At 26.8% G+C, this 25,432-nt stretch overlaps 2 protein-coding genes across 2 annotated transcripts; both read right to left on the bottom strand.

The window, feature by feature from the left end:
* Positions 1-179: 179 nt before the first annotated feature.
* Positions 180-2,785, bottom strand: LOC135927024 (uncharacterized). The gene is made up of 2 exons (XM_065462960.1): positions 1,127-2,785; positions 180-347 (listed from the first exon to the last, which is right to left on the bottom strand). The coding sequence occupies exons 1-2, from the start codon at positions 2,783-2,785 to the stop codon at positions 180-182; spliced, it is 1,827 nt and encodes a 608-aa protein (XP_065319032.1).
* A 2,146-nt stretch (positions 2,786-4,931) lies between these two features.
* Positions 4,932-14,655, bottom strand: LOC135927023 (uncharacterized). The gene is made up of 8 exons (XM_065462959.1): positions 14,607-14,655; positions 13,448-13,744; positions 12,660-12,728; positions 11,402-12,533; positions 10,380-10,421; positions 10,059-10,263; positions 6,346-6,405; positions 4,932-5,094 (listed from the first exon to the last, which is right to left on the bottom strand). Exons 1-6 carry the CDS (start codon positions 14,653-14,655, stop codon positions 10,248-10,250), a joined length of 1,605 nt encoding a protein of 534 aa, XP_065319031.1. The 3' UTR covers positions 4,932-5,094; positions 6,346-6,405; positions 10,059-10,247.
* Between the last annotated feature and the right edge of the window lie 10,777 nt (positions 14,656-25,432).

Below are 25,432 nucleotides of genomic sequence, written 5' to 3'. Positions count from 1 at the left end.
TTATTAAAGAAATTAAAATGCAAGTGCATATTAATTTAATTTAAAAGCCAAGCCAATTTTTAAGACGTTTCTTTTTTTACAAAACATATGATTCCTATCAGAATATAAGAAAGGCCTTTCACCTGTTGACATACCTTCTTAATCAGGGAAATCTTATTAAGATCGGTTAGATTCTGGCTTCATTTGCAGCTGTTTTTTGTGAGTAATCCCATGCATCGAAGTTTGCGAATGCCAGTTTTCTCAGATTTGTCTTCTTGGCTCAATATGAGTGTTTCAACAGACATTTTTCCAGGAACAAGGTATGCGTGGTCTACCGACCCTATACGGTTTTTCTGTTGATCTGATAGCTTCAATTTGTGCAATCAATAGATTCAAGGTTGCTATAGACAAGTTTCTTTTAGGAAATTCTCAAAAAATTAATGTTTTTCTAATTCTTAAAACTTTTATAAACTCGAGTCATCTCTACTGAAAACCATTTTCTTTATTATCGTTCTGTTTATATATAAAGTTTAATAATATAAAAAATAAATTTTTACATGGAAAGTTCAAATTTAGTTTGTCCAACTTTGAAGGTGAATAACACTATACCCTCTTGATAAATTTTGCAGAAAACATTGATGATGTATCCATGACTCAATCTATAAAATTTTCATGAATTACCTTTAGAAATGACAAATTTATTTGTATCAGTTCAATTGGAACATACTATATATTTATAATAAGCTAATTAATCATTTCATTATGTTAAAATTTTTTAATATTTAATTTGATTTTGAAATTTAAATATATAACATCCATTCGAAATATATTTTTGGAAATATTTATAAGAATCGAACTTCAATACCAGGGTTGTGCATTTGACCGGTCAAATACAATTCGGTCAATTGACCGATATTTGACCGGTCAAATATGGTCAAATTCAAATAAATGTTTTTTACACCAATATTAACTTTATTTTGCATTTATATAATATTATAATAAATCTATGTATAATAATAAATATCATAATATTTTTTAATTCATTCTATAGTCAATGTTTCACCCTCCGTGGCAGAGTCTTGTTCCGATTCATATTCAATATCATTATAATATTTTTAATCAATCTTAAATTATGATACACTCTTACTAATTTTTTTGCTGTAGAAGCCTTTAATCTATTTCTGTTTTTCGTGTGAATATTGCCCCAAACCGACCAATTTCTTTCAGAAGAAGAAGTCGAACTAGGAAATGTTAGTAAAATATTAGCGACTTCTCTTAATGGGCAAGGTGGGCAAAATGCATTCCACCAACTTGAGGCTGAAATTTGATTGTTTCTTATGGAAGTTACAACTTTCCACATATTATGGCTATTAAATATACCGCTTTTGCTTCTGAAATTTACTATATTACTCAAAATATTTTGATTATCACCACCTTGTAAAATACCCAATTCTTGTATTATATTACATGCTTCATCAAATTCAGTATTAGTAAGATGCTCCCCTTGATATTGGGGGTCCAATAAATAAGCAGCATTGTGAGCACATGTATTTAGATCAGTTTTTCTCTTTTTAAACATAACCTTAATTTTTTTTTCTTGAGATGGAGAAAATATAGAATCATGGCATGATTGTATTATGTGTTTTTCCAAATTAAGCATCTCGTTTTTTACTTGGGCCAAACTACATTTATCCCCTTGCACTTTCAACAATGAGGTAGCTAAAGGTTGGAGTATAGCTAAAAATTTTAAATTTTTCGTCCAAAATTCTTTGTTTAATATATTATTGGTAATTTCTATGGGACAAATATCACAAACAGCTTCTTCAACAACTGATGCTTTTAGAGCTTTCTTGCATATTTGAATTTGCTCCATACATTTTATTGACGATGCCCATCTTGTTTGGCTAATTGTACTCAATGTGGATGGTATGCCATGAAGAAATTTATTACGGGAAAATACTACAGCTGGTATGTGTTTATTCTTGAAAAATTTAACAATTTTTTTAATTATTGAAATATGGTCACTGAAGGCGTTCAATCGTTCAAAATCGTGAAAGAATAACTGTAATGTATGCGCTGCACAACCATAACATTGTATATGATTATAAATAGATTCAGATTTTAGAATTCTCCAGGCTGCTTTCATGTTAGCGGCATTATCAGTAACTAAAGAATATACTTTTACCGGATTTAATTCATGAATTACATTTTTAAATTCCTGGGCAATATAAAGAAATTTGTAGAAAACTGGAACAGGCGTCATCACCATAAAATTAATAATACTCTCGTTTCTAATGTTGCTCCAGCCATCTGATACAATTGATAAGTAAGGAGCTTTATCTATTATATCTGCAACTCTCACCTCCATATCACCTGACGCTTTGTCTAGAAGATATCCAGCCAGCTGCCTTCTCCTGGGTAATGTGTAAATAGGACGTATTTTTTTAAAAAATTCTTGGATGTAGGGATTTTCAGTGATGTGGAAAGGTAAATTGCTCGCATTTGCAAACAATTGATCCTGCTCATTTTTTTCTTTGGGATTAATTCTATCTATGAAACCGGTTATACAAGATTGAGATTTATATTTAATCGCCTTGCTTGTAGATTGATTAGAAATAATGGAATCAAATTCTCCTGAGTCACAAGACAAAATATTGTTCATTTGATAATCATTCTCACTAATTTCACCCAATTCTTCATTAGAGTTAGACTTAGAAGTATTACAAATTACATTTGTGATATTTTTTGTAGAAGTTGATATTTTGGAATTTGAATAAAATTTTTCCTTAATTATAACAGGGCACATATTACAGCTGCTTAATAAATGTTTGACCATTCTATCAACGTGGGTGATATAGGACATCTTGCAAAACTTGCACACCGCTTTAACTGATTTACCATCGCGTACTTCTTGAAAATGTTTCCAAACATGATGCTTTGGTTTGACCATAATCCCTAATATATTAAAATTTAACAAAAAATGATTTTGATTATTGTAAAGTTAATCAATCTTAACTATTTTATAATTATCGACCAATTATTCCAATAATTTATTAATATTATAAATATAATATAATATATATAACTTTTTACCAGAATTGAATAATATTCCGTAAATCTGACCAGAACAATTAAAATGAAAATTAATTTTAAAAACCAAATATAGCAAGTGTAAGTAAAACAAATGAGAATTAATATAATTTATACTCGGCTAAATATTAAATAAAATTTAAATTTATTAAAAAATAAGAATGAAAAAATTATATTATGATTATAATAAATCGGGTATTTTTATTTTTTTTAAGAAAAATGAATTGAAAAAAATAAAGAAGGCGAGAAACGGCAATGATTAGGCAAAAAAATAACTAAAAATATTACTATATTTAGAAAAATTACATATTTATATTTTAACAATAAAAAAATTCTTTTGTTTTCAACAATTCATGATACAAGTAATTTTTTAAATAATTGTAACCTAATAAGATTGATAAACATGCTTTTAATGCATACTAGTTAATTATATCAAAATATTTATTCGCTATTAATATTTTAGAGTATTTGACCGTATTTGACCGGTCAAATACTCCTCCGGTCAATTCAGTCAATTGACCGGATTTGACCGGTCAATAGACCGACATGCCAACTCTGTTTAATACTCCTAAATATTATTATAAAAACTCTAAAAAATTATTTTTTATTTTTGTAAATTTCAAAAAAATAAAAATGCCCAATCTCGGTCTACCTTTATCCAAAAAATGGAATATTCCAATTCCATTACAAAAGTGATTAAATTACTTTTTTTTTAATTTATCAATTTTTTTTAAAAAAAAACTAAAAACAAAACGTGAAAAATATTTTAGAAACATATTAAAATATCATAAAACTTAAACTTTTATAGATTTATATATTTATGAATTATTTTAAAAAAAAATCCAATCTAGTCTATAATATCATCGCATGAGAATTAGATTATTCTATATCCAATTTGTCAAAACTGACTTTTTTTTACATAAATCAAATTTTTATAATTATACCATTCTATTTACATTAAAAAATTCAAAATATTTATAAATGAACTCATATTAAATCCGATACTAGGTTAAACATCCTATTGAAAACAGACTTAATTTTTAAAACTGCTCTCCTGCAAAATTGTAAAATGTGGAGATAAAATATTCTAATTCTCAGGCGACCATATATAGAAAAATATAAAAAATAACTTGATTAAGAGATGAGACCGGTGATATAAACAAAATTACCCTGGAAGAAGATGAGTTCTTAATAATAATACATATAGAAATATAATGTTTTATCTCCGTTTAATAGGAATATAAAAATCAAATAATTAGATTCAATTATATAATAGTTATTTTTTAGAAATGGTTTCTCCTCCATTTTGTTTAATATTTTATTATATTTAATATCCATGGTATATTTGGGATATTTGGGATATAGAAGTAATATTCTACTCTAATTTTGGAAATTTAGAAAGTATAAAAGCAAGTTTTCTTCCATTTCTCTTTTTCTTTTCAAATTTTATCATCTTCGAAGCCATCTATTTTTCTTTTTTATCATTAACTTCTTCGATTATTACTTTATTTTCTAACCCCCAAATCTAATAAAAATGTGTATAAGGGGGAATAAAAAACGAATACTTACTAATCTGTCACTAGCATTCTCAATTTAAACAACTCGCGCCGTGGGCAAAATTCTCATTTGGAATAATACCTTTTTAAATGATCATTTCCTTATCCTCTCGCCGCCAAGTCTTTAAAAAATATCCCATTTTATATAATAATAAGATATTTTATTTTTAAATAATGATTGAAACTTTATAAATATTATATATTTTTTCTTTAAATCGAATAGGCTTTAGTCGAATTTTTTTAGGTAATGCTTTCATATATTCAAGACAATACATTAGATTTTTCGAATTTATGGAAGCACCAATCTTGAATAACTGACATCACTGCGTTATACCTCCTATTTAAGGCGATCCAATAAGGTTCTGTTAGGAAAGGATGTAACATGTCAGCACTTAGGGAAATATTAAATAAGTGCACGAAACGACCGTTTTTTAAGAGTTTCAATCTTTCATAAGTTGATCGGCGAAGTCTAGTGTGGAAATAAAAAATATTATTTAAAATGGAATAAAATTTGTAAAAGGGATTAAAAAATTTTTTTTAAAATTACTTATTAAAAAAAATATTAACCGTCTTACAAGTAACATAATATGATTTGTTGTTAAAGGCCTAAAACAAATTATTTGTTATTCAATATTCGATTCGCTTCAAATTCGATTCGTATTTTACGAATACGAGATTCGAAAATTCAAACGAATATGAATAATAAGAAAAAATATCCGTCGAATAGTAAATTTTTATTGTCCGATTTGAATTATTTGAGATTATTAGTTTTAGTAGAATCCTTAAAGGTATTATTTTAAAACATCCACATCTGTTTTAATTTTTTTTGCAAAAATATAATCGATTAGCTTTAGAAAAATTTCCCAATCGAATAATGATTTTATTATTCGTATTAATAATGAATCATTGGATTCGTACATAACGAATTATTCGATTCAAAAATTAGAATCGAATATGAATAATAAGAAAAAATATCCGTCGAATAGTAAATTTTTATTGTCCGATTTGAATTATTTGAGATTATTAGTTTTAGTAGAATCCTTAAAGGTATTATTTTAAAACATCCACATCTGTTTTAATTTTTTTTGCAAAAATATAATCGATTAGCTTTAGAAAAATTTCCCAATCGAATAATGATTTTATTATTCGTATTAATAATGAATCATTGGATTCGTACATAACGAATTATTCGATTCAAAAATTAGAATCGAATACGAATAATTGTATTATTCGATTCGATTTGTTTCTTTCTAGGCCTAGTTTTGAAACATTTCCATAATATTTGTAACAACTATCTTATAAAATTGTTTAACTAGCTGCAATTATTGTAAAAATATCATAACGATAAAATTTTAAAAGAAAAGGAAAATTATAGCAAGGTTAAACAATTCTAAGAAAGTTGTTACCAATATATATAACTATTCCTGTATTTTACATATTAATTAGTACTGTTAAATGATTCAATTTGAGACGATTTTTAAAAACGGCCAACTCAATAGTATAACCAAAAAAATATTGACTAAGCCTAGAGATTTTGGCTAATAGATGTCCAAACTTTGTGCTATGTATGAGCAAAATCTTCAGGCTTTCGTAATATGTTTTTCTGGATAAAACATTGAGTCAGCCGTTTTAAAAAATCGCATCAAATTCAGCCGTTTAACAATACTAATATTAAAATAATGTAGCATAATTATTGTATATTACATTATTATTTATTTACTTGCAGCATTGATATAAAGGGGCCAATGTTGTAAACGTGTCTACATCTGGATCTGGAAAGCTTAAAATTCAAAAATAAAACATCCATTTAATCTTATTTCATTAAATAATTGTTTTGAATTTAAGAAGCCTGCCAAAAGAAATAATGAATAGTTCGATGGTCGAATACGAATAATTAGACTGAAATAAACATCGAAACGATTTGATGGGATATTTATGAAATGAACATGTATCGTAATCAAAATTTGAAACCGGAACTAAAAAAAATTATTCTCCCTCCGTTTCTGATTTTAAAATGGGCTCTGAATTCTACCTAAAACGAATTATTCGATTCGAAAATTTAAATCGAATACGGATAATGCAAATATATGATTCGATTCGATAACAGGTCCTAATTCTTGTTCCAACTCTGATTAATTTTATTTTTCTGATCACCCACCCCCCCCCCCTCCCCACTTCACCCCACTCCCCCCAATAATTGAATTTGATAGTTCAAGAATTAGTTCTTCATACCTAACTTATGAGATCGATAACATTTAGACAGATAATTCTATCAGATTAGTTCGGACTGGTTCTTAATTTATTTTTGTAATTTTTATTTCAGCAGATCTCGAACATCGACAAAATTGTAATTCCTTTAAAAAAAACAAATTCTTCTAGTTTTTTTTCAAGAAAAACACAATATTTTCTTTTATCTTTAAGAGGCTGTCCTAGATCACGTCTCTAATGTTTAAAATGAAATGTTTTCATTATTAAAACTTAAATGTTAAATTCTACCTTTTAAAAGAATAATGATAGCGTTTTAAACGCAGAGAAAGTGAACTAAGGCCAGGAGGTGTAACGCTTATAATGTTTGCGCCTTTATTTCAGCACACCTTTTTTATTATCCCATATTATTCATTAATTTTTTTTTATATTCAGGTCATGAATTGATTCTAAAATAGGAGTTCGGATTGGACTAGAATTTAAAGAAAAATAACCTATTGATTGGGCAAGAAATATTCTCGGTTTTGACTAGATTGGAATATATATGTTTAATGGAAAAAATTTTAGGCTAAATCGCTAGAAAAAATTAATCGTAAATCATAATTTTTTTAAAAATAAATTATAACCAATTTCCAGAATCTATCATGATTAACGAAGGCGGCACGGCATGATGCGTGCCCTTATCTTCTATATACTCGAAACTGTTCCTATCAATATTATCCAATAGAAAATCATAAATAGCCATATCAGTAATATCCAATAAAATCGTTATTTGATTTCTTTTCTTCAACCCATCCTCATTTTGTTCAATTATCATTTTTAAATTTTTTAAGCAATATTCATTGGATATATCATACCTAAATCAATATTTTAAATTTTGTTTTTTCACTTACAATTATAATGAAATCTAACGATTTTTATTGATTGATTAATTTGAGGTTGATATTTAATTTGCACCTATTTTCCATTTTAAAAATTTTATCAATTGATTATTGCTAATCAAGTGACCCGACCCGTGCGCTGTGAATCGCAGCGTGCGTGTTAGCGATCTTCTTTTGTCAAACCGCCTATTTTATGATAAGGGAGGGTATAAATTTTTAAAACATCATTTAAATTATATATTTATATCAAATTAGCCTAAATGATGCTAGAAAAAGTGGCGTTTGCAGGATTTAGAATCAATTTAATGTCGGAATGTGCAGCAGACATGAGATCTAGTTTTATAGCAACTGTAAAATACCGCGATGTCGCAAAGCGATGCGTAAATTATCGTTAAACGATGGCATAGCTGTATAATTTAACATTGTGTATTTAGTAAAATATCCCTCGAGCTACATTGCACTATTTTGCGGTTACTATAAATTGACACCTTAGGCTAATAATAGTCTTATTGGGTTTATTTTTCTTCGTTTTTAGCCTTAATTTAGTCATTTCTTCTGACTTAACTAAAATAAAAATTTGATCATTTACACCTGAGTTTATGTAAAATTTTTAACTCCCAATTATTTAATCAAATGAATTTAACGAAACGAAATATTTTATTTTATTCTTAAAAATGTAATGTGGACTTATTTTCATGAGAAAATTATGTTCGAAAGACGTGTTGGTTGGAATAAAAAAGGAGTGAGGATGTTATTAAACATAAGTTATCATCGATGTGAAAGAGTTTTGTTAATCATTAAAACTGAAAAATATAACATTTGTTCCTTTTTTGCCAATACATCTCTGGATGGAAGTATTAGTGATGTCGACGAAGGCCTCATAAGTATAATAAGTATTAAAATGAGAGAGGGGAACAATATTTAATTCTTATAACGAACGAAATTTTTATAATGAACTACTAGCATTAATTCATATATGAGTCTGCACCAACACCGAACAGACGGCCACTAATTTATTAGGCGAAAGCTAAATGGTGATTTAGCAAAAAAAAACCGCTACCGCCGATTGCGATTGTTATATATAAGTAATGTTATAAAAAGGATCGATTTAACTTAATATAAATTAAAACTTTAACTAAAATAATATTTCGCGATCCTCGAGATTTTGTTAATAGATATCTAAACCGTTTTGCCATCTCTGAGCAAAATCTTAAGGGCTCACGCTAAATTTAAATATTGGGCTAGCCGTTTTTAAAAATCAAGCCATTTAACAACACTACGCACAAGTCTGATCATCTAATATAAAAAAAAATCAACCACCTTAAATTTCCTTTGGCTGTTCATAACACGAAGGGATTGATATATATTATTTTTAAGACGAGCTTTTAGTACATTATAAGGCAATAGCTATCCTCTGGTTATATAAATTTTAAGAAAAAATTTAAGGAGAAGGACGTCGTGATTAATTAATCGAGTACATGAAACCTAATTCGAGTTCATACTCATACATTAATTATTGATTGGTATATATATAAAAAATGGAAAGGAACAAAGAAAAATTTATTCATTAATTTAAAAGGTTTTAGTTTGAGTGGTAAAGGAAGAGAATAAAAACATAAAATATACTCGTAAATATCTGGAGTTAATTTAATTCGAAATCACTGGAAGGGTTCTGAAAATTCATTTTTAAATGTATGGATTCATAAATAATCACCTCTTATTAAGTTAATGGGGGGGGGGGTGATATTTAATTAAGGAAGTTTATTGAGGGAGAAGAATGACAGTTTAACTATGATAATTTAGAATGGCTATAAATGTAACAACTTTTTCACTCTTATAGCATATAATAGGGTTTGTAAAATTCGGAAAGGTGTAAATAATCTGGGTTATAATGCCGATATAATGCCTATATTCACCCAAGTCTTATAGGGAATATATGATAAATGTTGGAGAGAGAAAGAGAATTAAAAAAATCTTTAAATATTTACCAGTTTAGTGTGTAAATATCAAGAGCTAATGAAATCTTTCCTAGAATAACTTGCGTTAATTTAAGCATATGGCTATGTACCTATATTTTAAGCCTTGTGAAAGTTTTTCAAATTTATTAATTTGTATAGTTTAAAAAAAATTAAATTAAATCACGTTCCATTTTTTAATTGATTCCTAATCTCCGAACAGGAGAGGAAAAGAGGAAAAATACGAATTTTGTTATATAAGGAATGTCTTATTAATTTACTGAAAGCTCATGGTTGATAATTTTAATTTTAAAATTTTATGTATACCACGAGAAATTTAACGTGGCGTGATTTTATTATTGGGGGTTAGTAAAATATATTATATATAAAACGGATGTCTGCCGCATTTTCCATGATGCTCCCTCCAAAATTTAGGATGCCAGGGATTTTCGATTATTTTTAACGGAAATGGTAGCCACATTATCATCGCTCCTTCAATAAAGTCTCCCCGATCTGTGCAAATTTTGGATGATTTCAAAGACCTGTTGTTTTTCTTTCCTTTGTAAAAGCTAAAACAATGACTACCATTGAGGTGATCTATAATAAAATAAAAGTTATTATTTGAAAAATAGCATAATAAAGAACGGTTTCGAGTAAGGCCTCTAATGATTTTATAATTATCGTTGGTCAAGAAATCGTCAAATAAATGAAACCTTCTACCAACGGTTATCGGTGTTTTGCGGAAATCCAAAACTCTAAAATATATAAAGTGTATAATGTATTTATTAAACGACAATAGATATAATGATGTCATAAATTTATCTGGAATACATTTTAAAGACTCAAAACTTCTCAATTTTAAGGGCAATTTTCAAATTTGAAATCTGATGCATTATGAATAGAGGACCTATCAGAGTCGGCCGTAGATAAGTTCATCTCTAACTAGGTTGAGGAGGAGGTGAGGCCCAAAAAATAATAAGGTTATATATTTCCTTACTATTCTTTTTTACTTTTTTTTTGACTGATTTAATATAACAAACAAAAAATGGATTTTAAATAAAATAAGAAAAGTTAGAAAGAAAGAAAGAAAGAATAAATATAAAAAACATAAAAGTTTATGAAGAAAATTCCTGTAATTAAAGTAGATTACGTTTCCCAACAATGTTGAAATGCATCTTCAGTAAAATCAGATAATTCAAATTTGTTGATTTTATAGAATTGATAGATTTCAATACGAAGAGAATTCTTAATATGGTTGCTATTCCAGAATTACCATTTTATTTACATTTTTCTTTTCTTTATTAATTTTAATTTTATTCGTCTTTTTACATTTTAACGTCAGAATAAATTTTAAAATTTATTCTCATTTACGTGTTTGCCATTATATATATTTTTTCAATATAATATATAGATTGTGAGTAAATTATAGGCAGATGAGTAATTACGAATTTTTTCTACTTAATGGCTATTGGGCATTATTTAAATATGATATTTAAGTCTATATTAGGCTAAAATTACTTTTTATACAAACTCTACTTATAATGCTAGTCGACTATATTATCAATTTTATAATATATTTAGCACTCCAGCATTTATAACATATATGTATATTATGAGGCTAATAAAAAATTTTAAAGGGTGGGGAGGGGCATGATCGGGAAATTTAAATGTTCTCCTATTAGTTATGTCCCTGATAACAAAATAATAATTTTAAATATGTCAGTTATATTCTCACCTACTAAGATGGAATGCCATTATTTCACATTGAAAACGTTCACGGCCATGGAACGCTGGCCAAAATTTATCCTTAATCAAATCAGTCATAAGCAGGCGTTTATGCTTGAATAAAACCTTTTGATTTCCTTTCAATTCCAGTATCAATTTTGTCGTGCTGCCACGCATTTTATTGACCGTGATTTGTTTAACCTTTCTAGTAGCAACCCTTTTGTTTGGAATATCTATCCCTATCAGTGGATAGCTGGCCAGACTATCGTAAACCCTTGTCATAGGTGATTTCCATTCTTTATCTAATTCGTAAAGTTTCCCAGAACGCATCGATTTTCGGATCCATTTGCGCGCCAATCGCCAAGAATTTCTTCCATCTTCGGTTTGATTATGCTTTTCATTATTCGAAATAATGATGGTTGTCGATCGTGGGTCATTGAAAGCTAAAACCTCGTTTTTTAACTGTAATAATATATGATCGTATTTCTTTGCGTCTATACTCTTGTCAATAACCGAAGTGTCGGGACCATATGTCTTTTTGCTATCATTGTTTGAAATCAAAATTAAGCGAATTTTGATTTCGAACTTCCTCCTGACCCTGTGAGACAAAGATATATCATTGCGTTTGCTAGAAATGAGGGAGGCGTAAAAGGGTATATCAGGAATGATTTCACCTAAATTTAATTTTTTATCGCCTACCTGTAATGTATAGCCGAGAATGTCGATCTTGCTGCTACGATGCCTGATATTCTTTGTAAGCCTTTTTATAGATTTAACATAGTCTCGAGGTAGATGTATATGATAACTGTCACAGTCATCTTTTTTATTTTTCTTACCATGGCCAGACTTTTCCTCGTCATCCTCGTTTTCTTTTTCAACTTTATTTTCTTCAGTTGTGCCTTCATTTTCATTATGATTTTCACTATCAGTTTCCTTGGCAATTTCATCGATAGTAGTATCCAACATTTTTTCGGTGGAGCGGTGATTTTCTTTATACACTTTGTCAACACTAATAGTAATTTCTTTGGTCGTTGTACCATCATCGATTGTAAGATCATTTTTTTCATTGGTAAACTTATTTCTTGTTACTGTAGAAATAGTTGTAGAATTAATCTCCTCCTTCCAATCTTCTCTCCATTTTCCTGGGACATTTTTATAATATAATACAAATCATTAAATCGAACCGATATTAGTAAATAATTTGCAAATTAAATCCGTAAATGTGTCTTATCATAAATATATGAATAGGATTATATATTCTTTTTTACTTTCAGCATTTTGTTGATACTTTACTTCTTTTAACGCCTTTACAAGTACACCATTTAAATTGACATCTTCTTAAAAAGATATAGAATAAAATATAGAATAGATAAATAAATATTTGTCCTGAATAAGGGAGACCCGGATACATCGAGCCGGATTTTAGATAACCAATTTAAAGTTTATCAAAATTTAAGAATATTGACATTCACATTTGAATTAATAATATCTATACCACAGAACAAAGTGTCGGTAAACACCTCTCAACAAAATTTAAAAACTTTAATTATAAAATATTTTATAATAAAACAGTTGAAATTATCTATATCAAATATGATTTTTTTTCTTTTCTATTTTTATAATCTTGATTCTTAAAATCACATAATAACACTAAATAATGGGTAATAATATTATTATTAAGAAACAAACTGAATAAGAAACTTAAAAAAAACAAATATTTATGCAAATAATTATGTAAAAAGTTAAATTTGTAATATTACACTTTGTAAATGTTCTAGTAACGTTTCGGAATTGCGTTCCATAATTTTCCCTAAGTTCCGTTCCCGGAATGCTTCCAAAACGTTCCGTTCTATGAGAACACGCTTAACCCTTTACATATTTCTACATTTTAGGGGCACGGTGTGGCGTGTCATATAGTGCCCTCCCAACTACACTACACAATCAATAATTTAGAAGCACATAAATCCTCAATAAAATTGAACACTAAATATTTGAATATAATTAATGGAACAATTTCTATTATCATCGAAATGGAAATGGAATATATCTAATAAACCAAGATTCGTTCCCGCCTTTTTTCGTATTTCTTTTTTATCGCCTAGTCTTTTCGTAAATTCTGGTATGACTTCTTTTTGATTTTCAGCACTTTTTTTCCCAGTAGATTTATAATAATTATAGGTATGCTTGTGGTAATTAAGGCTGAATTCTTTCATCCCATTCACTGCGCTATTGTTGGAACCAAGAGGAGCATTAATTTTGTTTCCCATCGGAGCGGGAGAGAAAATTGCAGTGAATAAATAAACGGAAGCCGAAATAGTGAGAATAAGATAAAAGGAATCCTTACCCACTTTACCTGTGTTAAAAAAAATAAAGTTTTTTTAACTGAAATATTGGATTCTTTATTAATTTTAAAAAAAAATATATATAAGGCAATCCATTTACTAAACCAAAAATCTTGCCCAACCCATCCGAGTAATATTTTAAAAGATCCGAACCCAATCCGATCCGAAATTCGACTTTAGAAGTAAGTCTAAACCCGATTCAATCTAAAATAATTTTTTAATTTATTGGACTGATGTAAAAAGATCCAAAATTTCAATAAAGGTGGGAAAATTATAAGCGCTTGAAAAGAGAATATAAAAAAAAATTAATTTTGTTTTATAGTTATTCTTGAAAATGATATTAATCGAAAAGAAAAAATTTTGTAACGTTTCAAGACCGGCCCGGTTAGAATTTAAAAATATTGTAAAATCGAGTTCGATCCGTCTTACCAAGGAAATGTCTGTCCGACGCACCCGAAGGATGGGTTCGGTGTCGGGTAAATCCGCGCGTGAATATCTTTTTTGAACAAAAAAAGGGTGTATACATATAATTGCAAAATCCTATTTACTTTATATTTATTAGATATAATCAAATGGCCTACAGCTGACTCGAATTAGGATCAATCTATATTAAACGCGATAATATGTGTCGCTCTCCAAACAGATTTTGAATACCAAAATCAAGGAAATTCGCGATTAGTCGCTATATATTTGCTTAATCTTTATAACATCTGTCCTAGAGAACGATATCGTGCCATATTTCGCGATCAATATAAAATCAGCCTTAATCCTATTTCAAATTTTATATTAATATTTACGCTTGTCAGTTTAGTGTTATAATATATCTTGGGATTGCCTATATTAAAAGAATGATTCTGTGATTGCTTGTATTACCTGCGATAATGAGGATATTGGAAATCATAATAGTTTTCCCATCTAACATGATAAGAATTTTGAAACAAATAAATATTTCATTTCTAAAACATTAGTAAAGTAATATGTGATATATATCTAAAAATCAAGATATTTAATTTATAATTAACGTATTAAATAGAAAAAGTAAGTTATCTAAAAACATTTTTATGGATCAAAGGATATAAATGTTATTGATATCTGTTTAAATGATGTTTGTTTATATAATTTAAAGGTAAAATTATATATCATGTTTCACTACTTCCTTTATTTTCAGCCTTACTATTGAAATTAACTTGGTAAAAAAAACTTATCCAATTTTGATAATATTATTTTAATAAATTATTGATAATTATATACTCTGATAGAAAAAAAAAATTGATTTATTAATATTTATAATTATAACCAGCGCTGAGCTGCTAAATTTCTTAAAATCGGTATACATATAAGTAGTATACATTTATACAATTTCGATAACATAATATTTAATTTTTTTCTTACCAAAAAATTACAAATAAATTGTTGATTATAAAATATACATATTATTTCCCATTCCTTATTCTAACTTTCGATATTACAAATAGTCAATCACCCTAATCAGAGTTTGAAATGCTCCTCAAAATAAAAAATATTCAAAGATTTTTGATCTCTGAACATTTTTTCAAATGAAGATTTTCTAAAAAAAGATTTATTTGAAAACGCTCAAATAAGTAATTTGTGACTTTGACTTGTATAAAAAATCTTTCACGTTGAAATCACAAATTAGAAAAAAAAAAACCATCAATTTTATGATCTTCAATGAATTTTGGACAGGAAAATCTTTAAGAAATCTCTGAAAATTATCTTTTTTCAAACTCTGATTCTAATCAGTAATAATTTACCTGGTATCCTCTTTAAATCTGAGATATATTTTTCAGTTATCAATTTTTTTTGCTATATCCTTTATTCAACTGAAACTTTTATCTGTTTCTTTCTATATTACTAATAAAAAAAGCATATTTGATAATTTCTTTGATTGATGTTAGGAAAGGAAGTCATAATTCAATAAAATTATCCGCAATATTTTAAGAGTCATTTAGATCTATTGATTAAATTTTAGATAAATTAGGCCACAATTCGCCTCTTGGATGCATAACTATGTTCTATAACCATCGGAGAATCAGCTTGTCAATGGTTATCAGATCTAGCAAAGAAATTCCAACGAGGGGCAAAATAGACGGAAGGAAATAATTCATAGCCACTATAGAGCATGAGCCACGACATTACCACTAATTGTTTAAAAGGAAGTGCAAGGTAACTCTAAAGCTAAATGTGAATAATTTTTCAAGACTATTCTAGAATAATCTTATTTAGTTGTTGGGGTAATTGAGATAAATAACGAGTATTCAAAGGGTAAAATCATCAGGCGCAAGAATAACTACGGACCGTATCAATGATCTTACTATAATTATTAAATCATAAGTCACAATAATGATAAAAGTGATCCGAAATCTGGACTTTTGTCAATTCCTCATTGCATTCAAATAGGCGTTACTCGCCACTTTGAGTAAAATAATTAACATTGCACATTTGGAATAAGATTTAATGAGATATTTTGATGTAAATATTAATTAAGATCAGAAAGTAGCAAACCATATATCCCTTAGTAATTGACTTAATTTGCTAAGACTTTTATATTTATACAGTCTAACAATTGGATTGAATTGAAGTATTAAACTAAATTTATATTAGTTATAAGCATTATATTTTTGTTTATTTGTAATTAGTGCTTTCAAAGGTTTTTCCAAATATAAAATTAGAGTCAGATCAGTATCAGAATTTTGAAAATATAACTCTATTCATGAAAAAAAAATTTTTAAATATTATACAAAAAATTTTTTTTTTATTATATAAATTTTAATTCTACTGTAAAAATATTTTTAATCTTTTTAAAAGACAAAAAAAAAAAATTCTTAAGTAATTAAGTTTTTTATAACCTTTTAACCATAACTTATATTTTAGGTATAGTATAAATCTAAATTACGGTCGTTATTATATGAATTATATGAATTGACGCAGTTGTAAATGTAAAACAAATGAGTAGAGATGTATAAAAAAAATTTATGAAAATTTGCATTAATTATTTGATATTGAAATATTGTGATATATCAAGCTTTTGAGAAATTATAAAGAGGAAAAATTTCTATACAAATTATGATTAGAAAAGCCATCATCCTGTCATTTAAGCCGGACTATATCACGATTCATGTCACTGTTGTATTGCAATATTACTAAATTTAGTTTATAATCCCAAAATTTAAACCTATTTTATAGAAATAAAGATTTTCAATATAATCAAAAAAATTATTGAAATCAAGTTAATCGTTTTACAAAAGTTAAATAAACTTCGGCTTATTTAAAATTTCCTTTTTTTTAAAAAAATGTTTACATTAGTATCCCTGTGTTTTAAAGTAAAGTGTTGATATCAAATATGATTAAATTAAATGTATTGAAGGACATAAAAGAATAAATTTATCTAGGAAATCATTGTTAATAATAAATTAATATAATATAATATCAATCAATTTTTACTTAATAAATATAAAATAAGTGTTAATTTTTAGACCAATGTTGAAAAAATTCGATTTTATGGCACTTGCAGTTTAGTTGATTACCAGGTCTAGTTCTTGATTCATATACTTAACTCTTACGAACTTTTATGATTTCAACTTATTGAAAATTTTCGTGTCACTAGTTTAATTATTATCAAATAATATATTTCCTTTTTTTTTTACCTAAACTAATTTATCAATAATCTTTTAAAATAAATTTTTTTAAAATTATGTTTAATAAAACTTGACTAATTTAGGGACTCATTAATATCTAAATTTTGACAAATGCATGGATTATCAAAGTGATAACCTAATTTTTTTTGAAAAAAATTATTGTTTAAAGTCATTTTAAGAAATGGGGATAATTTTTATTTGTGGGGTTGGTTTCTAAATTTTATTGTCATGAAAAAAAATATAGTATTTAATATGATGTTCCTTCAAATTGATTCCCAAATTGAAAATTATACATAACACGAGTGAATATTTATCTAACGAATATCAACGCACCGTGCCTAGACATTTTGGCGGCCCATGGCAAAAATTAATTAGCGGTCCTTTAAAAAACTATAATTTGCCTAAACCAATTTGATAATTATTTTATTTTGACAAAGACTAAAAGCATATAATATAGTAGAATTTATTGAATTTCATTCATAATGAGTAACGCATGTTATAAAAATTATGTTTTGCTTAGTCTGTTAAATGGATAAATGCTTATCCACTAATACTTAGTTTATAATTTGAACCTTTCTCACAGCATACTATTTGAGGCTTCTCCATATCAGGTAACAATGAATGAGGTAGCGTACTGGCATATAATTCATTTTGTTGTAATATTTTTATTTAAGATAAATTATAAATCTTGAAATCAGGAACCAAAAGTGGAGTTGGCAATTAAAAGATGAATTATTTAAATAATATATGTAGATTAGTCAAAAATTATCATCTTTTGCTATCGTATTAATCGCTGATGCGATCAAATGACTCTATTTTAACGTGAAACAAGGGAACTGAGCTTAAATTTAGTGTATTATATATATATTTTTTTGAGTTAGATACAAAAAAATCAAGAATATATATATGTACTTAGAGAATTTTTATGAATTTAAGAAGATTTTTACTAAACTCCAATCTGAACTGAAATATTTAAACTTATGCCTGCCTCTCCTTTATATCTAACATGATATTAATCGGACTTTTATTATTTCTCCCACTTTCGACACTATAATGTTCTTTGTTGTCTTTCATCCAATATTGATTTAATTTTATAATTTTAACAATCATCAAATTATTTTAAAAAGCTCATTAACAAAATAAATATTAATATTAGCTATGATATAATTTTCCCTATAATGTTCACTGTTGCGTGTTTCAAGGGCCTAAAAGGCTTAGAGGGAGTAAGATAATTTGGTTTACACAATATAAAATAGGCCAGCAGGATATGGACTGATATTAACGTTATTTAAACCTAGTACATATGAATATAAACTATATATATTTTTTTGAGATATTATGAATAATGCCATACTATTTTGTACCGGAAATTATTTTTCATGATAATTATATTTTAATGATCTTCAAAAACTATTAGGACAATTTCAAATCCTTCTGATAATGGTTCACTTAATTCATCAGATCTGTCACTCGTTAAAAGAAATAATAATAAGATAATAAGAACAGAATTTATGTTAACTTTTAACTTCACTTTTGATAATTTAAGACTACAAAAAAAATCCCCCTTTTTTTAAGCAAAACAAAAAATAAGATATTGAAAAAAAAGAAAGATTTAATTTCCTTTTCAAAATTACATTCGAAAATCAAATTATATAAAAAATAAATAAAAATGTTTTTAATGAATGTTTATTATCACGATAATAAATCTTCCCTCATTTAATGATGATTACATTTATTTTTCCGAGACGGGGTAACAAAAAGGCCGACATAGATAAAATGCTCAACGGAATGTTCAAGTCGAGAAGTTTTCAACTTAAGGAAATTTTTTTTTAAATGGATGAAATATATCTAAAGTTAAACAAGTATATACTAACCTGTATTTTAAAGGTGTAGTATTAGTGTTGTAAAAAAACCCGATTTGGGTCGATTTTAGCCAAAATACTATTATGTAAAGCCTGGAGATTTTACTCACAGATGACGCAGAAAGGTTTAGACCTCTATTCGCCAAATCTCGAGGCTGACATAATATTATTTTTGGAGCACAAAGAAGCACTCTTTAAAATGGTTTTTTTTAAATAAGGGATAAGGAAATAAGATTCTATAAAATTATAACTTTTAATACAAAAATACATTTTAAAAATGATTTTTTATATTATAATTTCATTATAACAAATAAATTTGCTATCATAATCATTTACCAATTTATTCTTTCTATCCATTCTTCTTTTGTATAGTATATAAGTAAGGATTGCTTCTAGAAAGTAGTAGAGAATTCGTCACTTAAAGCTGTGTATATTAGGTTTCTTGGGGTGTCTTAATATGTGGCCCTTCAATTCGAACATCCTATTGTGTTAAATTTTTTTCATAGTGCCAAGTTTTGAATCAATTCTTTAACTGTAATAGTTTTTGAGCTAGATGAGTTTATGTGAAAGTTTGTTTTAGGGTCAGTTAACACCGGGTAACCTTTGACTGGCCATGTATCCTATATTACAAATATATCACGATTTAAATATTCAAAAATATAATTATTACACTAATTTAATTAATTTTAATATTGATATATCAAGTATATGACAGACTCGCAAATTTAATGATAATATTTTATAAATCATATTTCTAATTATCTTAAAATATAAATCTAACCAAATCACCTTTTAAATAATAGTTTATGGTCACTCATAACCTGGCCAGATAATACTTGCCTATGTATTATTATTCCTTTATAAGTATACTATATACTAATTAAGACTTTCAGTTCTATTTTTTTTTGTGTGAATAAATGTTAAAAAATGCCAAAAAATAATATTTAAATAAAATATGAATAATTTGAAAATGTGTTACATAATTTTTTAGGAAAAGGTACTAAAAACAAATTTTTTGAAATATTTTATAAACTAAATGGACAACCGCCTAATAATATAAAATAGACTTACTCAGGTAAGGTACATGTCATAAATATAAATATTTTTACCAATTTTGGGATAAATTTAAAAAACTAAAGAGGACTGTTTAAGGCACTTCTCCCGTAACATACACATGTTCACAATTGAAAGACTTCTCATTTAAATGTCTTTCAAAGGCTTCATATATTTAATTCAGAAAGAAATACAGTTCAAGACTGCCGCCTATCCATTCTTACCTTCGAATTCTGAATAGAATTTTCTTTTCCAGAAAAAAAAAGCAAAAGATATTAAAAATTCTTTTCTTAATTATTAAAAATAAAAACACTTAGGACTTACCAAAAAAAGTGACCTAACCATTTCTATGTATTAAGAATTTTATTTCGAATATTTAAACAAAATTTAAATAAAAACTAGAATCTAAAGAAATTATTCTTTGAAAAAAAAAATATTTAAATAAAATAATTTAACATTTTCTGATTGCATAGTCTTTTCCACATGAATAATTATTTTTATATTACATTTTAAAAAGATTTAGGATTTTTTTTTTAAAATTTATTATCGTTTTTTCTCTTCAAATTTATATTTAAAAAATTAATTTTTTTTTAGGGGTTATTTTTTAAGGATGAAAAAAAAACAATGTTTGTTTTTTTTCCTGTTTTTCAACGCTAGTTATTGTTTATTCTATATATATTTTGAAAGTGTTAATCCTTTTAGGTTAAACATTTCCAAACAAAATATTTTTCTGAACAAATTTTATCGAGAAAAGTTAATAGTTCTCATATTACTTAGAAAATTAAATTTCATTAAATGGATTTTTTTTTTAAAATAAACTTAATATCGTTATTATTTCTCCTTCACCTAATTTTGCGTTTTTGCTAATATTTTTTAGATGAAATATAAATATAAAAAAATATCACTTATTTATAAATATGAGATAAGTGAAAATACCCCCCTTTAAAACATAATTGATTAATTTTAAGCTAATATTTCTGCTTTTTTATGTCCTCTTTTGCTTATGATTTTAATTAAATTCATTATTAGTTATTGCATCGGCATTAAAATCGTGATAGTCTTTTCTTTACCACTGTAAAAAAAACGCAGTAATAATTGCTAAAAATTGAAATCAATCCATTTTTATGATTAGTTGAGGAAGGAACCATGTTGAAAGTTTGGAACCTTGGGTTCTGGTTCTGAAGAATTTTTTTATTCCGGTTTTTACATTTGAGGCGATTCAATAACAGATTCAATTTTGGTAAAAAGAAAATATTAGCGTCGATAATAAGTTAAGAAAAAAAGTCAAAGGCTGATATCGTTATAACCCCTGGGTAATTATTTATTATAAAAACTTTGATTTTATCCTATTTAATTGCTAAATCTAAATTCTAGAAACAAATGTTATATACCTAAAGAATTCAACAAAAAGATGGCAGAAAGGTCTGTTTTTTAAAAACAAAATTTCGAGATAGGTAATATTCTTTTTAAATCGGCGAATTCAAGGGCTTTAATAATAAATAATAATTATTGAAACAATGCCCAAATATGGATAATAGGAAGCACTTCAAAACGATAAAATTTAAGGGCGGCTTAAAGTTTAGTCACGGAAAATCAGAATATATATCCTAAATACATTATAAATAATTGGATTTTAAATAGAGAGCTCTTTAAAATATAAATACAGGAAACTCAGGCAGCTGCCAGCTTCTTCCTTTCCTCTTTGAATACACTCTTTTATATATCATATACTAAATAAAATTTTGATGGTAGATATAAGTTTTTAATACCTATTATACAAAATATTTTTAAAAAATGATACTTAGCTTATGTATATCCAGCAAGCTCTCTTACCCAGGGTTGGGGGGGGGGGGTTTACGATGAAATTACAGCATTGATCTTTTTAGGGAGTGCCCCATTGGTTACATAATCACTCTTCATATAATTATTATTTTATATTCATTCATAGGGGGGGGGGGGGCTCTGCGTTAATGTATGGGGGAAGAGGGTCTAATAGACTCGGATACCCACTCTAACAATGGATTTTTGATACTGCGAATAAATAAATGAAGGTCAAATTGCCACCCTTTTCAGGTGAACATTTTCATTTTATTTTAAAAAAAAATGTAAATTTAAAAATTAAATTTGTAACTTATTTTTACTTTTAATTTCAAATATATATTCAAAATATCACATTTTTTTTAAAAAAAATAAGAAATTAAGGAAGTTTATTTTACGTAGCTCTAGACAATAAATTTGCATAATGATAAGATCGGGAAATAAGAAAAGGGTGGACATTAAAGAAACGTAAGTTGTCTTTAATCAAATGATTTTTATTCCCTACCCTCATCTTATAGGAGCCAGGATTGTATATTACAATTTTCTTTCATTATATTATTTTTAGTATTTTAAATGAGTGAATACCGACTTATGTTGTACTAATAGGTATTATTTCTAATAGCGTGTATGGCTCAGACGCTGATTAAGGAATCACTATTAGTTTCGACCTGGAACCGATCTCAAGCGGAATCCGATTTTTCTGAAGATAACCCTGCGGGATATGGCATGATTTGGAGATCTATTGATATATAATTTAAAAAAAGGATCCTAATTGCATTTCAGTAATTTGGTCATTATTCAGATGCCTTGGTGCATATATATGATTTCTTTTATTAGGAAGGTTAAAAACGTAATTATTTTTACATTTAAAAAAAAATTTTCTTACTAAGTTTAAGTATTCAATATCGCGATTATTCATCACCGCATGGTCACTATTGCTAGGGTTACAATATGGTCATATACAAATAAATGGGTTTTAAGAGAATATTAATTTTATATTTTATATATAAGTAGATTTCAATATTATCATTTCCTTTAATATTTTTAACAGGGTGATCGGTCAAATATGGTCAAATTAAAATTAATGTTTTTTTTAGAAAATGTTAACTTTATTTTGTATATAACAGTAAAATGAATTTATAATATTTTTTAAAATCATTGTCATTCAAGTAACAAATGTTTCCCATTCCATAGCAGAGTCTTGTTCTGATTTATATTCAATATTATCATTTTTTAATTTTTTCAATCAATTGTCCTGTTTTTGAGATCTTCTTTCGATTTGTGTTTTAGTAAGTATATTAACCCAAATCGACCAATTTCTTTCTGAAAAAGAAGTAGAACTGGGAATTGTTAGTAAAATGTTACTTTTCTTACTATGCTTGGTAAGGAGCAATGTCCATCCCACTAACTTGATACCGGGATCTGATTGTTTATTATGGAAGTTACTGCTTTTCGCATAATTTCTTATTAAACCTGCCCCTTTTACTTCTGAAATTTAAGATATCATTTGAAATATTTTGATCATCACCACCTTGGAAAATGGCTAATTCTTGTATTACTTGATAGTGTGGGACCCAATAAATGAGCAGCATTGTGATCACATGTATATATATCGATTTTTCTTTTTTTCGAACATATTTTTAATTTTTTTTTATTCAGATTTTTTTAGAGTATTTGCGTTTAGCAAATTTTTCTTTAGTAAATATCCCCATATCTCTCTAACTTTTAATGATACTCCTTATTTCAGTTATTACAAGTTTTAGCTTAATGTTTATTGTTAACTAAAAAATTACCTAGAGGTGAATATCACGAGCTATAATTATGTTATCAAGGATAAAATATGAATGAATGTATTACATACAAAAATTACATTGTAATCTATTTACAACGGTTTGTGATATTCATAAAAGTAAAGGCAAAGCTAGAAAGGACATTATTTGCTTTAATAAATAAGAAGTCATTGATATATTTATATATATGATCATGCACGCGGAAACAGTATAATCTACGACCTAGATCAATCAGATAATTGCCCCTAGAGGCAAACAACACCAAAATATTTTTATAAATAGATACAGATGAATTCTGAAAATTATATTTTTAAATAAATTTTTTTCTAATAATTTAACTTTGCCTTCTTATAGCTTTTAAATTTACAAAACTTTTTCGGAAAAAAAAATATAAAGAGTTTCAAAAAAAATAAATTTTATATCAAGCAGGCAGGCATGATAAATAAAACCAATGACGCCTCTGCAAGAAAACATTGGAATTCATTTTTAAAAAAATAATAAATTTAAAATAATTCAAATCAAACAAAATAAATCATTTTAAAATTATATTTTATTTTAAAAGAATCAATTAAATAATTTTATCTCAAAACACTTTCTTTACTATAATATTCATCTCATTGATCCTCAAATATCAATGTTATATTCGTGTTTAATCAATTTATAATCAATTAATAACATTATAAATATAATTTATTCGATGGTCTCTTTCTTCATTATTCTTAAATAAAAAAAATAAAATAGTGATGTTAATAAATAAATAAAAATTTCAATTATGAAGTTAAGTTTGGCAACAAAAAATAATTTAGTCCTTTATTCAATTTTTATTCTTCAAGATATAAAATGTTATTTTAACATCATATTTAATAATTATACGTGCATTCAAATATAAGGAACGTATACACATCTTTTTTTTTTAAAAACCTAAAATTGGGAATAATCGATATGGTATTATTACAAAGTATTTCATTATTTTTTTTAAATTATACTTTTAGCTAAGACTGCATCATGGTGTGTGTAAATGACACGGGAATGGATTCAAGTGCCTAATTTATAAATAACTCTAAACTAATAGGTCTCATTGCATGAGATCGGGTCTGCCCTTATTAGAGTTAGCATGGAGGTGGAGAAGCTATGAAATGAAAGAGTGTATGAGAATTGTAATTTTAGAATTAGATATTTATTTTAATTTTAATGGTTAATTAACAAAATTTCGCCACCCTTAAAATAGTCATATTTTGACGGCTCGGGATGGTTGCCTAGCCAGATTCCCGTTCATGACTATACATTTTTTGGCCAATTTGCGCACTAGTTTCTGATATTCTCAGGTCATAGATATATCAACAATCTTCTTAATTATTATGGCAAAATAATGTTGATTTTCGATTTGCAGAATTTTATGCTTTAGAAAGATTGCAATGAAAAGAGGTTACCAAATCTTGCCTATAATCCTATTATCATATGAAACTTAGACATTCTTATTCATGATATAAATCCCTTTGCATTAAGCATTATAATTCTGG

The sequence above is a fragment of the Gordionus sp. m RMFG-2023 genome, chromosome 3 (genome assembly GCF_954871325.1).
Source record: "Gordionus sp. m RMFG-2023 chromosome 3, tfGorSpeb1-WG-v2, whole genome shotgun sequence".
NCBI classification, from domain to species: domain Eukaryota; kingdom Metazoa; phylum Nematomorpha; class Gordioida; order Chordodea; family Parachordodidae; genus Gordionus; species Gordionus sp. m RMFG-2023.
Note: the sequence above shows the minus strand (reverse complement) of the source record. Positions and strands in the feature narration are given on the sequence as shown.

Coding starts and splice junctions, on each gene's coding strand:
- LOC135927024 (XM_065462960.1), bottom strand. CDS start 2,785: ATGTGCCCTGTTATAATTAAGGAAAAATTTTATTCAAATTCCAAAATA. Junction 348..1,126: donor CTTCTACAGCAAAAAAATTA/GTAAGAGTGTAT, acceptor CACAAATTGAAG/CTATCAGATCAACAGAAAAA.
- LOC135927023 (XM_065462959.1), bottom strand. CDS start 14,655: ATGTTAGATGGGAAAACTATTATGATTTCCAATATCCTCATTATCGCA. Junction 13,745..14,606: donor CAATATCCTCATTATCGCAG/GTAATACAAGCA, acceptor TTTTTAACACAG/GTAAAGTGGGTAAGGATTCC. Junction 10,422..11,401: donor ATGGCATTCCATCTTAGTAG/GTGAGAATATAA, acceptor TATATATTTTAG/AGTTTTGGATTTCCGCAAAA.